We start from the raw sequence: 16,539 nt of genomic DNA on the forward strand, positions 1-16,539 counted from the left end.
TTGTAAAACCATTCAAATCAAGGTTAGGAACCAAAGTGGATATTAAATAGATGCAGTCATTTAGGATTTGTAGTTAAGTGAATCTTCAAAATTGAGTTGATGTATACGTGTAGCTTTATGGTTAAAATAAACTTTGTTTCCATTATTTTGTCCAGCTCCAGTATTTTTATTCAAGAGATGTCGACAGTAATGGCATCACATAGACTACAGATACAGTAACCAGCAGTTCACTGGAAACATTTTTTTAAAAAGGGCAAAAAATAAAATAAAAACTGTGTAGCATACAAAACATCTATTACTCAAGACAAAGGTCATTGTCATTGAGATAATCCCAGTAGAATAGAAAACTACTAAGGAGCAAAGAGGGGCAAAAGTACAGCTTTCAATCTGTTAAACTACAGAATATAATAAAAAAAAAAGTGACAATGTCAAAAAAAAATGCCTGCATACCCTTATTCTGGATAAATGTTGTAGTAGCAGTCACAGCAGTGTCACATATGAGAAATAAACTTTGTAAACATGAGAATCACAGAAAATTGCAGTCACAAATATGTTCACTGAAAAGAAAAGAATGAAAAAAAAACCAAACAAAAAACACACTTGTGTAGAGCTGCCAAATGCAAGTTTTTGTATGTACGACAAACTAACCCCTGACACAGCACATTCATTTGTAGTTTGCATACTTTAGTATGTGCCCCTGCTATGCTTTGTGAGGTTTTTCCTATTTATTCTTTACGAAAGCCTTCTCCAAATGAAGTTTAGAAGTGCTGGAAACACTCAATTTGAAACTGAGATGTAGACAGAGTCCTTACAATGATCTGCACTTCAGCTACAAAAGCATCAAGAATCTCCGTGCACTCCCAGCAACTGAGGTGGTGGCAATGTCCCAGCATCAGCAGAAAAAAAATAAGTTGTTTCCATCGCTAAAATTACAGAATCGGATCTGTCTGCCCCTTTTCTACACGCTGTGCTCACAGTAACTTTAATTGAATGCAGCTTAACTGTAAATAAAACTGTTCTCATTTACCTATTTTTGTGTTACATAACTGAACAAACAAGAATTGGTGAAGCACCCCCTCGTTACCAATTTAAAACAGCCCAAAGTGTACTGCTAAAAACCTGATGTTTTTAGAAGAAAAAAAAAACTGAGACAAACTTAACATTTTCACATGTTAAAGAAGACCACTGTGCTGTAAATTTTTAGATTAGAAATTAGCATAACGGGGACATCATCAAAAAAAAAAAAATCATGTTACAATACTATATCTTATGCCTGCCAATCTATTTCATTAGCATTTCATTTGCTCTGTAATTGGAAATGAGATACTACTGTGGCTCAGGACTGAGGTCAATTTATTACATAATGTTATGTGGACTTTTCTAATACTCTATAATTCATTATTCATTTATAAATGTTCTAAGTTTGATTAAAAACAGGCAAGTCAGGCTAATAATGAAATCACTCACAGTCTACCTGTCAAACTAACAACTTTCACAATTAATATTTACAACGCTTCACTATGAATGATATTACAATTATGCCTTTTCCCCCACAGACAATTTGACCCATTTCACTCCTGTTCCAACATACACAGTGATTAACTGTCATGTGCTCATCTGGGGTTCAAGGACAAATAGAAATTGTATCACCTGCTAAGAGGTGTGGCAGGAGTCAATGTTACTTTTTTACTCAATGTTTCACAACTATTGTAGGTTTCACGGCCAGCCCAACGGTTGGTGCAGCCCCGATTGGATAGGGAACGTGTGTCCTGGGCCTGCAGGGTAGTTGGTGAAGCTGTTAGGTTGAGTAGTGAAGTTCTCCAAAGCAGAAGGGGGATGAGGCTGGAACAAGATAAGAAAATCAGTGTTTACAACAACATAATATTCAGTTCTTTTTGTTTTTTTAAAACTTGGTCAGAACATTTGTGTGTGTGTGGTTTTGTGCGCATTTACCTGCAGCAGGGCAGACTGCACAGCTGGGTTGTGGAGGCCACTGAGTGCAGCGGGGGAGGCAGAGGGAGAGAAGCCTGGCACTTGGAACGACAGTAAGCCAGGAAACCCGCTACTGCCTGGAGGCTGGAGTCCACCGCTCAACCTGGAATATGCGCATGCATGGTCTTAAAAATGGCACATAATAAACAATAACACCACCTGCATGTTATCTGTCCTTTTTTTAATGTGTACACGAGCTGACGTTTAAAAACAGCTGACAAAAAGTCCATGTACTGCTGTACAGCTGAGCCGTTGCCATGCAACCAGCGAAGACTCTCCTTTAAGTCTGTGTGCATGGTGTTAGTATCCAGCCAATTCTAAGACTACTTTTCATAAGAATGTAAGAATTATACTAGCAACATAAAGGCAGCTTATGATATGACACTTGTCATGTATGTGCATATTATTATACTTGTTGTTACTAAATAATGTGGTGGCTCATTTAATTCCTCCTACAAGACAGTTTTGTCCCTTTCGAGTTCAACAAAAGGAAACCTTCTGCTTGCATTACTTGTTCAAGGAAAACATATCACACTACATATGACGGAGTAAACAGTTGAGCAATGCTGCTGAAGGACTATTTGAGACATCACAAAAAAAAGTCTAATGCTTGCACTCCATGTGCTCCTTGCACTATCTAAATGAACTGTTCGGTTATCAGACAATAACAAAGTGGAAAGTAGTTATGATTTACGATGCCCTTTTTTCCAGCTATTTTATAAGCTACTGGAAATCTGTGTCACATGGTGTCATCGTGTCCAAATTCTTAATGCAGTCTACTTTTCCCTTTCATTACTACAATACATGAATACTATAACAGGTAAGCGTTTGGCGTTCAAACTCAGTTTAATATCAGGAAGTCAATGCTGTATTGTCACACATAGAGCAGATTATGGCACACACAGCCCAGTTTCTGTATACTGGCTAGTAAAGAGGACACATACCCAGGCTGGAAATTGGAGCTGAAGGCAGACGCAAAGCCTGGTAAAACTGGTGAAGATGATGGAACGCCGACTGCTGCTGCTGCTGCTGCCGCCGCCGCCTGCAGTGGTGCCACTGATGCCACTGTAGATGGAGTGGCCCCTGGTAGTCCAATAAATGAAGTTAAAACAGGGCTCCCAGCACCATGCCCCCCTGCCACACCAAGTCCAGGGAAGGCAGTTGGGCTAGCCCCAGGTGGAAGGCCTGGGAATATAGAGGGAGCAGAGGTGAGGCCTAGACCAAAAGGAGAGGCTGCACTCGGAGGAGCATTTGGAGCCAAGCCAGAGTAGATGGTTGTTGGTGGGTGGTTAGAAATCTTGGTAGTTGGGGACATTGTTGGCATGGATGAGGGGACAGTTGAAGGAGGCAGAGATGAAGAAAGGGAGGGAAAAGGTGACAGGCCCGGGTAATGAGAGGGTGCATTGCTGGAAGACAGCGCTTGTAGGCCAGTGAGACCAACAGGACTAGGGAGAGAGACTTGAGGAGAACCTGAAGGGTGTGAGAGGCCGTAGGGACGTGCTAGAGCAGCCTGTGCAGAGCTTGGTGTGCCAGAGCGAGAGGTACCCTTGAAGGCAGAGGGTACAGGGCTATTACTGCCACTGCTACTACCCGCACTGTGTCTGTTCAAGGCTCCAGCCACAACTGCCTGAGCCTGTGCAGAATGAGCAGGGGAAGGTTTAGGACTGGGACCTGGGGTGGAACAGCTCGGAATTACTGGCGTGGAGCGTCCAGGGGGAAGAGACTGCGGTCCAGATGGGGTGTAACTTCGGATCACTGACCCAGAAGAGTTACCTGCTTGTGGGTGTATGCCAGGGAAGGGTGATCCTGACTGGTGTTCTGTGGACTGAGAATAAACCTTCTGCTGACTGGAGTTCGTCTGAGACAGGGACTCTGGGGCACTGCGTGAAGTAGCAGGGGTGCCTGGTCGGGAAATTGCGTGGAAAGGGGAAGGGGAGAAGCCCCCACTGCCAGGGACAGGAGTTCCACAAGGTGTGCCTGATGGGGTGTGCGCTTTAATGACAGATGAGGGTGTAGGTGTAGCATGACCAGTGGGAGTCTGTGGTCCTGCTTTGATTACAGATGGGGATGGAGCAGGTGAGGGAGAGGGGGCGTTGAGGTTGTGAGAGGGCACCATTCCTGGGAAAACTGGCGTGATGGGGGTAGTGGGAGGAGCAGGAGAGGCCTGGTTTGGGACTGGTGTGGACCCATGAGGAATGAGGAGGGGCCCGCTGTTAATTCCAGGTGTGGTGTTCTGTGGATTGCCTGGTTTATTGTAACCTGTAAAGAAGGAGATTATAGTTAGCTAAATGTGCGAACTAATGACTACTATTATCTGACATGCATGGACTTAAATCGAAAAAATGTTGCATTTTATTTATTTTTTAAATGGTTTTTTTTAGTAATACTGTTTACAAACATGTTTTACTCCAGGATGTAGGCAGGAACGCCCAGCAAAGAGCCAATAAACTTGCATATAGAGCATTCATACATGCAGCTCATTAAATTGAAATTTAAAACAATTTTCAAGATCAAAATATGTCTTCTTTTTACCTTTGGGGAAAGGTTTACATAACACACTGGGACATGCTAAAATTGTTTTTATCTGAACATTCTGGCTACAATAAATCTTTGCATTTAAGATCACAAATCTCCCCAAAGGCCTTCAAAAGATGTATTTCAATTGTGAAAAGTGATAAGACGCTGCATTTGGAAAACAAGTCATCCCAAGCGATGCGTGTTAAATGCCAGCACAAAGCATGAATCCAGAAAGAAAACGAGTGACATTAGTTTGAAGTTATTCCCAGGCTAGTCAACCCAAATCCCAACCCCACAAGTGATCAAAAACATACATCTACACTGACTGACCAGAAAACCAAAATATCTACAAGAGAAAAAAAAAAAAAAAAAAAACAGTAGAAAAATCACTGATTTGTTTTTACTGAAACTACTTCTCATTTGTCTGGTACATGTGCTGGGTGCTTTGTAGTGTTGTACTGTGCTACTGCATCACTTGCACTGAAAGGTAATTTGGTACTTTTTCAGTTTAGTCCTCCACATTTATTACAAGAAGAATTATCAAGTTAAATGTATCCGAAATACTGTAATACTGGAAGTGGATGGGAAAAACGACAATAAAATGTTCTCCGACTAATCTAAATGGACGATTTTAATTAAAATCACAGTGGACTTTATTTCTGGTCACTCAGTGTTCCCAAGAGAAGTGGGAAAGACATCTTTACCTGATAAAGCCATTAAACTGGAGAAGCACAGGTAAGCAGCATGCCAGTGTGTTAGGCAGCAAGCTTCAACGAGTGTCTATTTGCTCTCACACTCACACGTACATGGTTGCTGTCATTGGATCATACCTGCTACTTTGTGGGTGGAGTTGTAGGGGGGTGGGGGTACGTTGGCTGTTATAACCCCTCCCATAGAAACAAGGCCTGCGTTGTTGTATGCACCTAAGCAGCAGTTGTAAATATTAAGCGTGTCCACCACACATTCATACACATAAAAGAATCACACACCCCACTACTTACTGCACCCAAACCAATCCCAGATGGCAATAAGAAAACATGGTTAAGTGCACCTCTTTAGGCATCAGTATTAATTGAATTGTCTCGGAGCTTGGTATCCACCTTTTCAATAACTGATAGGTTGTATAGGGAAATGCAAAGGAAACCAGAGGTGGGAGTGTGTTGCTTCTGTGGTGTTTCTTACTTGGTGCAATGGTGGCGTGGGGTCGGCACGGTGGTATTGGGTAAGGAACAGGTCGATGAGGATTGTAGGTTGAGGGGAACTTGAAAAAAGGATCACAAAGATATAAAACACTTAGGTGATCAGCAAGTTCTGTATAACTGGAATACATAAAGTCAGAATGTGAGGAAGAATCAAGGAAAATAAGAAAAAAACATCCTTTGTATGATCAATGGTTAACAAGTGAAGCAAATTATTTTTTTATACCATCATTATAGTCTGTGTTTGACGTTCATGCTTACAGGTTTGAATGGTCCTATAATTCGGGAAGCAATTCCTTTCCCCTCCATATTGTTAGAGGTGTCTTCTTTCTTCTCGCCTTCCTTTTTTACTGGTGGGTTTCCCTGTTACCATAAAACAAAATTATATTATTTCAAATGACTAGGCCCATTTAAAACAGATAAGGACATCCAGAAATGCACCATTTTGTTGTCTGTGAAGGTTCTCAGTCATCCAGGTCATCGTAGTCAAAGGAGCTTGCAAAGAAAAGCGTCTGGACTTCTTTAAGTTGCTAGAAGACGTTTCACCTCTCATCCGAGAAGCTTCTTCAGTTCTAAGGTCAAATGGTGGGGAGTCCCAGATTTAAACCCAGTGGGAGTATCCTCCCAAAGAGGGACAAAAGGACCCCTTGATGATCCTCTAATTGGCTCATGTGATTCTAGCAACTTAAAGAATTCCAGACGCTTTTCTTTGCAAGCTCCTTTGAGCACCATTTTGTTGTTTACAATTTAAATAAAAAAAATCAATTTTTATTTCCAATGTAATGTAATGCAATGTTAGTTGTATGTAAAGTCTGTTAGTTCAGAACTTGGGTATCCTTCAACAAACCTCATACTTACAGGAAATGACCCAGTGACCAAGCTGGGTTTGCCTTTAGGATATGGATTTCCTGGTATTATTCCACAGGAGGAGATCATTGCTATGGGAGCCTTGCAGCCAACCTTACAGACCTAATAAGAGAGAAATATTATTATTTTAAAGGTTGTATGTGTGTGTGTGTACATTAAAATATGCAAACTAATGGAAAATAACACAATAGCACTCTTAGTTTAAAAGTTTATCTTAGTTTTTTATTACATTAATTACTTCTTCCTAAACAACAGACAACAGTTTATCATCTCCTTATTTTTTTAAAAGTTAAACTTGCCTGTTCCAGGATCCTGCGGGCACGCTTCTTCTCAGACAAGTGTATACGAAAGAGATCCTCCACTGGCCGATAATTCTGAGCATCTGAAATGTTTCTGAATGGGAAGAGTAATATTTAAAGGGATAACAGTTAGTCAACAATTGTACAAATCACTAAGATTTAAACGCAACATCTGAGTTACAGTGTTTAAAATGAGTTGTTTAACCTACTGGACACATTTGTAAAATGTACTCACAAGGCTATCAGTTCCAAGACAATCAGTCTGTCTTTTGAGAACGTGAAGCAGTTCAAGATATTTGCGACTTCTGTTGTGGGGATTGCAACCATTTTCTAAAGGCAACAGATTAGAAAGCATATTTGAGGAACAAAGAGGTTTCAACTTCACTTAAACAAACACATTTTCTAAGTTCATAGTATTTGCTGCACTTGTTTATATTAATCACAGATACATCTGTGATACAGATTACAAACAATTATGAAAGTGTATAAAAATACCATAGTTTGACTATTGCTACAGTTCAATTCTGTGACCAGCTATTTATGTAAATATTACTTTGACACATACCACCCACGTTGCTGTAGACTAAGCACACCCCCCTATGGCAATGGCTCTCCCCAACGACAGGGGCCTCCCCCAGTAGGACAATGCACCGTTAAACCCCAAAAAACAAATGCTCAGGAACAACTCAAAGAGCATGACAAAGATTTGCTGACATTGACCTGGCCTTCAAACTTCCATGATCCCAAACAAACATCAGGAAGATTTGTAGGAACAACCCTGATCCACAGAGGCCCCACCCCGAAACCATCAGGACCAAACGAATCCGCTGTCCCTGTACACAACAGGAAACCCCCAGAGGTCCCGTGTCCATGTCCCTAAGGTTCAGAGCCATTTTGCTGGTGGAAGGTTGACCTACACAATATTAGGCAGGTAGTCTTAATTTCTTTAACGTTGTAGTTGATTATCTCACACAATATAAATAGAGAAAATAAAACTGGGGCCCCAATCGAACAAATAAATAAAAATAAATCAGTGGTTTACTTACATGCTGCAGAGCTTTAACAGCTTTGATCTGTGGTTCAGCCCATGAGAAATACTTCAATATTTCCATCACCTGTGGATTTTTCAGGACAGTATTAGTGCAGAAGCATTAAAAAAGTGTTTATGTGTATATATATATATATATATATATATATATATATATATACATATATATATATATATATATATATATATATATGTGTGTGTGTGTGTGTGTGTGTTTTTATCCTGAAATATGAGTTCTTTGCAATCATCCTCTTTTTTAATAAATAATCATGCAATTCATCTTGTAACAACTGTAAACAAACGATCATGCAACACGGGTTATACAGTGAGTAATCTATGATTCGAGGTATCGTTTTGCTTTGTGATTGATTAATCTAATCTTAATTAATCTAATCTTTTATCACATGAGGATAGCTGGGGCTATTAAATATGGAGGAAGCTTGTAAAACATTTACCTGTTTACTGGAGAAATAGCCATGCACCTGCTCAATGGCTCTGATGCGCTGATCGGTCAAGACGCACTACAGAAACAGGATGACGAGAGAGCAAGCTAGAAGCTTAAGCGATTCCAAAATAAATAAGATATTTTGACATTAGCCGCTTCTTACCTTTCTTATCTCATCCAATACAATGTCAAATGATTTCTTATCCATGTTTGTTGACTTAAACAAACGCTAGACTCTTTAACAATGAATACTACCAAAAAGCTGAACTTAAATAAACAGACTGATTATGATACAGCAGATTAAGTCAAATGATGTCAAATTCATTCAGATGACTTTTATTTTGATGACCAAAGTTACTCACTTATACTATTAATTCGTCGAAATTTAAAGCAATAAATATTCGCAGCATACTACTTAAAAATTGCATGATCGTTACATACAATACAACAATGACTTCCAAAGAAGAGGAGCAGTCTGCAGAGCAGAACCCGTCTGTACCAGATTTGCCCGCAGCTAACAACAAGCTAGCGGGCTACAGCTAACTCGACTCGGAGGACAGCGCAACTAGAGAAACGACTAGACACCCGGAAACAAATATTTGCAGGTGTTTTCATTCAATCATCGTTACATTTTTTTGATGATCTATTAAATAGGAGTGAAAAAAAATGTCAAAATATATATTTTAAAATCTCAAATTAACCCGGGAAGATAGCAGTCCTGCTAGCTCCTGACAGCTGGCGCTGTGAACGTCAACACTGAAAGGACCCCTTAGAGGTAGCTAGTTTAAAAAAATACAGCGTGTAGCAAAAGTGTTAGAGAAAAAATATCAAAGCTACAGTTAACTGGGGTAACATCACCAATGAAGAGAGTTAATGTATAAACAATATATTTGTGAGTTCAGTTGACTTTAGCTTATATTATAATATCTATTTTGGTTTTTGTCGCAGGCGAATTTTGAACAGCATACAGGAAGAAAACATAGGATGAGTCTTACCGGAGAAGAAGTGAAGTGCGACCTGAATTGTTCTTGCTTTTCTTAAAAATGGACCGGTTTTCGTGGTCAAATGGGCTCCTAGAAATAAACGAAACTTTAGTGATCCAGCAGCGAGGTGTCAGACTGTATGACGGTGATGATAAGGTATCGTTTTGCTTTGTGATTTAACAGCCTGGTCCAACAACGCGGTGGCTAAAACTTACACCATATTACTGTTACAAAAACCATATATGTCAGATGCTGATGAAGAGTTGTTGCTTTATGTGGTTGCATGTGTACCGTGGGGAGTGTTTGTAGCTCGGAAAGCTGCGCAAGTAAGTAACGTCAAGTCTTTCGTGTCATTGTACAGGCTAAGCTGGATCTCGGAGTTACCTTGCTGAGCACCCATCGTTTAATCTGGAGGGATATCAAAAATCATGTAAGGGAGCATTAAACACACCCTAACTACCCACCTTGTGTGCCAGCTGGTGCCTATTGCTGATATGATGGCTCCTTTTGCCTTTGCTGTCTCCAGGAATGCTGCATCGCCATGCCCCTGTCACAGATCATCTTCTTTGAGGAGCAGGCTGCAGGAATAGGAAAGAGGTAAACACTGCTGAATACATTTTTTTTTTCAGCACACTGCAATGGTCAACAAAGACAGTTAAAAATTATCAGGAATGCACTTAAATCATTGTGAATATCAGTCCTAATGTTTACTTATTCAATAGTCTATTGTTTGCATCATGTCAATTTTGTACATAAATAGTGTGATAAAGAGCAAAAGGTCTAAATTATTTAGGATAGACAACTGCCAAATTATTATAAATAGCATCTGTGTTGCCCCTTACTGATTCAGTAAAAGGACTAGATGTTACAATCCCTGATAATGCATTGCTTTAAATGGAGAGAATCTTGAGGGATGGCTGTTATTAGTAAAGGCAGCCCAGAAACTTTACCAGCGGCACACATCTAGTGTGCCTCAACTTTTGGTCTTTTACACCAGCTAATCTGCCATTTTTTTTTCTTCATTGGTTTGGTTTAGAAATTAGAGATCTGATCTATCTTATCATATTAAAATTTGGGACACATCGTCAGTAGTAAACTTTTGGATTCATCAGGCGTTTCGGCTATTATCACTAGACACCCTCATCCAAGGAGGCCATGCCAGGGTTGATCAGGCTACAGAGTGTGTCACTGCTTTATGTTAAAATTGTTATTTCTCTTCTTCTTTCTGCTGTTTAGTTTTCTACAGTTTATTTTTCTGTCTATTCACTGCAACTTAGAAATAATATGTACCTCTTTAATATTTATGGAGCCTCACTTCTTCAAAGGGACAGAGAGAAGTAAGACAAAAGGGACAAGATAGGAGAGCTAACTAGGCTCCATTGCTACTAAATATGTAGTGAAAACAAAGATCAAAACATGATGATCTCACTAGTTGTACTTTGAAAGAGGCAAGCATCACTCTTACATCAATAGATGTGGTAACAGCTACAGAATAAAAAAGTATGGGGAGAGTAAACTAATAAATCCTGTAAGGAGCAATTGATGGGGACTCCCTTCAAGAAACTTAAAGAAGACCAGAAGCTTTTCTTTCCAAGCTCCTTAGACTACAATGACCTGGATGACGGAGAACCTTCACAGAGAACATATAAATACACTAACTTAAATTTAGTACAAGAAAATATGTATCTCCTAACTACTGGTTTTTCTTATTCTTAAGTGCAAAAATAGTGATCCACCTGCATCCAGTACCTGCCAACAAGGAGCCAGGTCCATACCAATACAGCAAGTACTCTTACATCAAGCTATCTTTTAAGGAACATGGGCAGATTGAGGTAGTGATTCAACTTCCTCATTTTCACTTTTTGTACTGCTTTTTTTTTTGATGACTTGGAACTGACATGGCTCTGTTTTGTTGTTTTTCCTTGCAGTTTTACAGGAGGCTCACTGAAGAGATGACCAAGAAAAGGTGGGAGAATACACCAGTTTCACAGCCCATTCCCACAGGAACTGGATCTCAGGTTAGAAACAAAAGAGAACACCGTGTTTCCTCACTGATAACCATCTGTCCTTTGTGCTCTGTTATGTTTATGGGGATTTGTAGGTGTAGGTGGCACATTGTTTTCACTCACCAGCGTATAAACGCAACTTCCATGTACCGTAACAGTTCAGTATATGATAAAATGAAGCTTGGAATCACTGTCAGTGTAAGATATGTTCCACATGATGGCAGCGTAGGCACTTAATTCTTGTACCTTTCAGTTTTTAACAATTAGTAAGAATTACTGCCTGACATTTAGATTTTTCCAACGTTTTTTTTTAAGTATCAATATGCATCAAATTAGATTTAATGTTTCACAGAAATTAGTGCAAGAAGTCATTCCACTTGCATTAGGTCATGTGTCTCCAAAAAGTACATTACTTCATTTTTTGTTGAACAGGATAATGGTCAGTAAAATTAACGTATGTACTATAACAACTACTGACCACAAAGAGTTCCCTCCTGGATTTCTTTTGTTTGTTTTTGTCCTTCCTTGTCCTTTGAGACAAGTTGCCCGTGTTTAACTTGATTATGTGTGTTTTCTTTTCCTTTGTGGTCATGTAGGCAGGAAAGACACGTGCAGTTGGGATTGTTGGCATTGAGAGGAAGATCGAGGAGAAGAGGAAAGAAACAGACAAAAACATTTCTGAGGTAATGGGAAAAATAAAGAGTGAGAAATGGGCCAGAACTGGAATTATGGTATACTCTCTCTGATGCAGAGTTATGGATAAAATCCATCGCCATCTCCTTGAAACCCTTAGCTGAGGTCTTGTATTTAACCAAAGTCATTTTGACTAAATTAACTGTAAATATATTTTAAAATAAATATGGTTTGGATTTGGACTTTTTTTTTTTTTTTACATTTTTTATTAGTTTTTTCTTCTGTAAAAACTTGTCAACATTGGACGTTATTGCAAAGCAAGATGACCACAGCCACTGTGACACTCTGGAAGGCAACTGGAAAGTTGTTTATATAACTTCTATTGAATACATTATATGATATATCAGTATTTAAAAATACTAATTTAATCCAAATGACAGATACAAATACATGGCAAGTATAGCTTTTACAAAAATGGGGTTTAAAGTTAGGAAGTATGTTTTATATCCAGCTACAGGGGTGGGGGGTTTGCTGTGGAATGACATTTAAATTATATCTGCAGCCAGGAAGTTTTGTGGTTTATTTAATTGTCAACAATTTTGAAAGCCATTACTCATTCAGTCTCTGCTTTTCAGGCCTTTGAGGACCTCAGTAAGCTGATGGTGAAGGTAAGGAAGCTCTCATTTCATGTTTACATGTTTCTATAGTTGCTGAGTTATAACAGAATTAGGGAAGCTTTAAGTTATCCACTGACAAATGTGTAAATTTATATAATCATAAATAGCAGAGCTGTGTAAAACTCATTTCCTTAGTGGGATTTTCTTCATGATTCTCTTCCTAACAGGCCAAAGAGATGGTGGAGCTCTCCAGATCTATAGCCAACAAGATCAAAGACAAGCAGGGAGACATAACAGAAGATGAGGTAAAGAGTTTCCTGATGTGATGAGACAGAAACATGAAGGATAATATCTGTACCTTCAAGTCACTGTACTGTAATCCTCCTCACATCTTATTGAATCACACAAATCGCACAAATTTAACACAACACATGTTTTATTGCATGATACGGTTACCTTAGCGTTTTAGAAAATTGTGACTCTAAAATAACTTTTTTAGCAGCTTGTTTTTTATTTATTCTTGTGTTTTATTCAATAGACAATACGGTTTAAGGCATACCTCTTGAGCATGGGTATCGCTAACCCTGTTACCAGAGAAACACATGGATCCGGTACACATTATCACCTGCAACTGGCTAAGCAACTGGGGGATATGCTGCAGGCCCCTCTGGAGGTGGGTGTGATTTTTATTTTGTGGGGGGTGGGGGGGTGGGGGGTGAAACAGGAAAAAAAGAGATACCTTTTATATTTACTTACTTGCTTTTATTTTATTCTCTTCATGATCCTCTTTCTCTCACGTTCTTTCTCCCACTCCCCACTCTCACAGGAACGTGGAGGTATGATGGCTCTTACAGAGGTGTACTGTCTCGTCAATCGTGCTAGAGGGATGGAGGTAATTCTTCGAAAATGCACACATAACTGTAACACAACATTGTACTTCCACACTACACACAAACATCTTTGGTTATTTTTTTTCCTCTTTCCACAGCTGTTATCTCCAGAAGATTTGGTGAATGCGTGTAAAATGTTTGAGTCATTGAAGCTCCCGTTGAGGTGAGTTTGTGTTGCATTTGTCTTTGTATTCCGTTTTAAATTAGGTGTGCACTAAATTAATTTGAATAGAGACAGGCTATGTTACTATAGTGCTAGGTTGGTGCCCACTTCACAAAGGCCAGGCTCTTCCTGCCAGGCTTCCTGTTGATTGAAGGGCTGTCCAGGCCTCCGCAGCTGTCATTTCCTGTTACTTCTCAGTTTCAGAAAAAAAAACAAAAAACTGGCTTGTTTTACTGTTTGCGTACAAAGTTGATCCCAGCACTACAAGCTAGTTGCCATATTTTAACTGTCTATAATATTTAATAAAACAGCCTAAAACCCTAAAACTGGTCTCTGTTCCTTCCATGCACACTTAACCCCTTTTTTCTCATATCTCATCTTGTGTGTAGGTTGCGTGTGTTTGATAGCGGAGTGATGGTGGTCCAGCTGCAGTCTCACAGTGAAGAGGAAATGATAGCTTCAGCACTGGACAATGTAAGCTTTAACTGTTACAATCATAATACAGTCTGTGACGTTATCATGCTTTAGGGTGACTAAACATCACATTCCACTACTTATCAAAATGAACTAAATAATTTAAAGGTGCTGTGAATAGGAATGTAAAGCAATTTACATGTAACAACCTTTTATTTGCTCAAAACAGTATGTTGGCTGGCATCTTTTTAAAGGACTCGGGGCATGATTTTGTCATGAAAAGGAAGAGGTTAGCAAAGAAAAAACTGGGATAATCAAGGAAATAAAGAAAGTAGACAGGCGTATTGGGAGCATATGGCAATGAGAGAGGTGGCAAAGGAAAAGACTTATAGTAGGTTCTATGTGAAGCCGGACACAAAGGAAGGGGAAAAGGACTTGTATATATTTGCTAGACAGAGAGGCCAAGCTGGAAAGGATGTGCAGCAGGTTAGGGTAAGTAAGGATAGAGATGGAAAATGTGCTAAAAAGCGAAGAGAGTGTGCTAAGATGGAAGGAGCTGATGAATGTAGAAAATCAGAAGGAGGGGAGAATGGATGAAGGACAGCTGGTGAATCAGAAAGCAAAAATTAGCATGCATGGTGCTTTACATAGTGGGTCTAACCCTTAACTGTTCTGTGTAGTCCTGATGGAGAATTATAGAGAAAATCAGAAGGACTGTGTGTGGCTGTAGAGAAAGCATATGATGGGCTGCCTAGATAAGAACTGTAGTTCTGTATAAGGGCATTAGAGGAGAGGTTGAGATGGAGCCAGATGAGCTGTTGTGGCGATATTGGTGATATTGGCTATTTGCTGATCTATCAGGGTCAGCATTTATAATGGCTGATAATTGATTTATTTATTTATTTTTAACTAAAGACGAGACAAAAGACACACTATTCAAACATGTTATGAGTGTTGAGCTTGCACAGTTCGTTCACCGGAGAGCGTTCTGCGATGTATGTTTGGAACCACAAACACAACAAACAGCTGATCGGCCCAGAATTGGGCAAACAAGTAAATTAATAACTACAGATAACAAATGTTAGGGAAATCTGTTTATGTTTTGAGTGTCTGACAGAATAATTAAAAAAACTGGACAGTATATCAGATTTTTAAATGATCAAATATCGGTATTGGTATTGGTCTAAAAACTCTGATATTGGTTAGACTCTACTCAGTTCCTCCCTTTATTGCCACACTGCAAGCTAGTGTAAAACACTGGCTAGAGTAAGCTTAAAAACTCAGTCCACTAATGTCAGCAAATGATCTTCTCCCAGCACAGCATAACCTTTAACATGAACTCTTTGTTATAGCACAAAAATGTATAATTCTATATATATCCCTACCAACTTCAGGGAAATTACTGCAAGTTGTCTAACCTTGTTATTGCTAGGAAAATACTAAATGGCTAAGTTGGCTACTCCTTTAAATGACTTCACTAGGTAATCTAATCTATGATACTGATTTATGGGTTGCATTAAACTAAGCTGATTTTGGTCAACAGAGAGTTATTTCAACACAGAAAAAAAGGTGAATAAGTAGCAATTGCTTTCTTCTAACCAAGAACAATCTGTGCAGTACAGACACTGCTCCAACAAGTGTGAACAAGCGTTCAACTACACGTTTTCTGAAGGTTAAGAGAAAACCGATACATTTATAACCAATTCTGTATCTCTTCCTGTCATGGACAGGTGTCAGAGAAAGGCTCCTTGACTGCAGAGGAGTTTGCAAAGCTCTTGGGTCTCTCTGTTCTTCTGTCAAAAGAGCGGTAAGTTAGTCATGTCAGTCAGTTTTACTTTATCGTCATGGTGTAGAAGTGTGAAATACTTGTCTGTGTCTCATATTTTATAGTTCTTTGTTGCTGCAGTTTGTCATGTTGTAATTTATTTGCCTTCTTCACTCCCCATGTCCAGGTTGTTGCTGGCTGAGAAGATGGGCCACCTTTGTAGAGATGACTCTGTTGAGGGTTTAAGATTCTACCCAAACCTATTTTAACCTGTTTACAATTAAAGTGGAATATATTAACAGATGATTTCTTTAAAAAAAAAAAAAACTATATCAGCTGACCTCTACAGGTGCTGTACTTTTCATACATGCTGTATGTATCCAATGTATGTATCCATTTGGTGTTCTGATTATAATAGAGCACTGTGAATCCACCTATAGATATGTTTTTATCTAGAACTACGAGCGATACTGGACTGTTTTCAAAATGTTTCAAGCTTCAGGTCCACTCTCGTTGGTAGAGTGACCATCGGGTGTGTTTGGTAATAAATGCTTTTTGGAAAACGGCACTTTATGTTTTATACTTTGTTTTCATTCACAATGTACTCATTCTGGAAAAGTCGGGTATACCTATTCAATGCAACCAAAGCATTCTGTTATGAAAAATACCATCGCTAATGACATTTTCCAGAGTAAAATATA

The 16,539-nt window shown here is 39.2% G+C and overlaps 2 protein-coding genes across 3 annotated transcripts; one reads left to right on the top strand and one right to left on the bottom strand.

Moving 5' to 3' along the window:
* Positions 1-142: 142 nt before the first annotated feature.
* Positions 143-9,138, bottom strand: proser1 (proline and serine rich 1). 2 transcript variants are annotated; one of them, XM_085420666.1, is made up of 12 exons: positions 8,531-9,138; positions 8,378-8,443; positions 7,921-7,989; positions 7,110-7,204; positions 6,875-6,968; positions 6,567-6,677; positions 5,970-6,071; positions 5,692-5,770; positions 5,340-5,432; positions 2,937-4,251; positions 1,954-2,095; positions 143-1,842 (listed from the first exon to the last, which is right to left on the bottom strand). In XM_085420666.1, the coding sequence occupies exons 1-12, from the start codon at positions 8,573-8,575 to the stop codon at positions 1,717-1,719; spliced, it is 2,337 nt and encodes a 778-aa protein (XP_085276792.1). In that variant the 5' UTR covers positions 8,576-9,138; the 3' UTR covers positions 143-1,716. The 2 variants fall into 2 exon arrangements, with proteins under 2 accessions (XP_085276792.1, XP_085276793.1); XM_085420667.1 differs by lacking the exon at positions 5,340-5,432 and having other exon boundaries at positions 8,531-9,137.
* Positions 9,139-9,315: 177 nt separating this feature from the next.
* Positions 9,316-16,406, top strand: vps36 (vacuolar protein sorting 36 homolog). The gene is made up of 14 exons (XM_085420669.1): positions 9,316-9,506; positions 9,712-9,780; positions 9,877-9,947; positions 11,068-11,182; positions 11,279-11,368; positions 11,953-12,039; positions 12,625-12,657; positions 12,834-12,911; positions 13,145-13,279; positions 13,433-13,498; positions 13,595-13,659; positions 14,049-14,133; positions 15,804-15,880; positions 16,026-16,406. Exons 1-14 carry the CDS (start codon positions 9,411-9,413, stop codon positions 16,105-16,107), a joined length of 1,149 nt encoding a protein of 382 aa, XP_085276795.1. The 5' UTR covers positions 9,316-9,410; the 3' UTR covers positions 16,108-16,406.
* The last annotated feature ends 133 nt before the right edge of the window (positions 16,407-16,539 follow it).

This window comes from Rhamphochromis longiceps, linkage group LG10, assembly GCF_057381845.1.
Source record: "Rhamphochromis longiceps isolate RC_006_pf linkage group LG10, R_longiceps_female_GT1.1, whole genome shotgun sequence".
In the NCBI taxonomy this organism is placed as follows: domain Eukaryota; kingdom Metazoa; phylum Chordata; class Actinopteri; order Cichliformes; family Cichlidae; genus Rhamphochromis; species Rhamphochromis longiceps.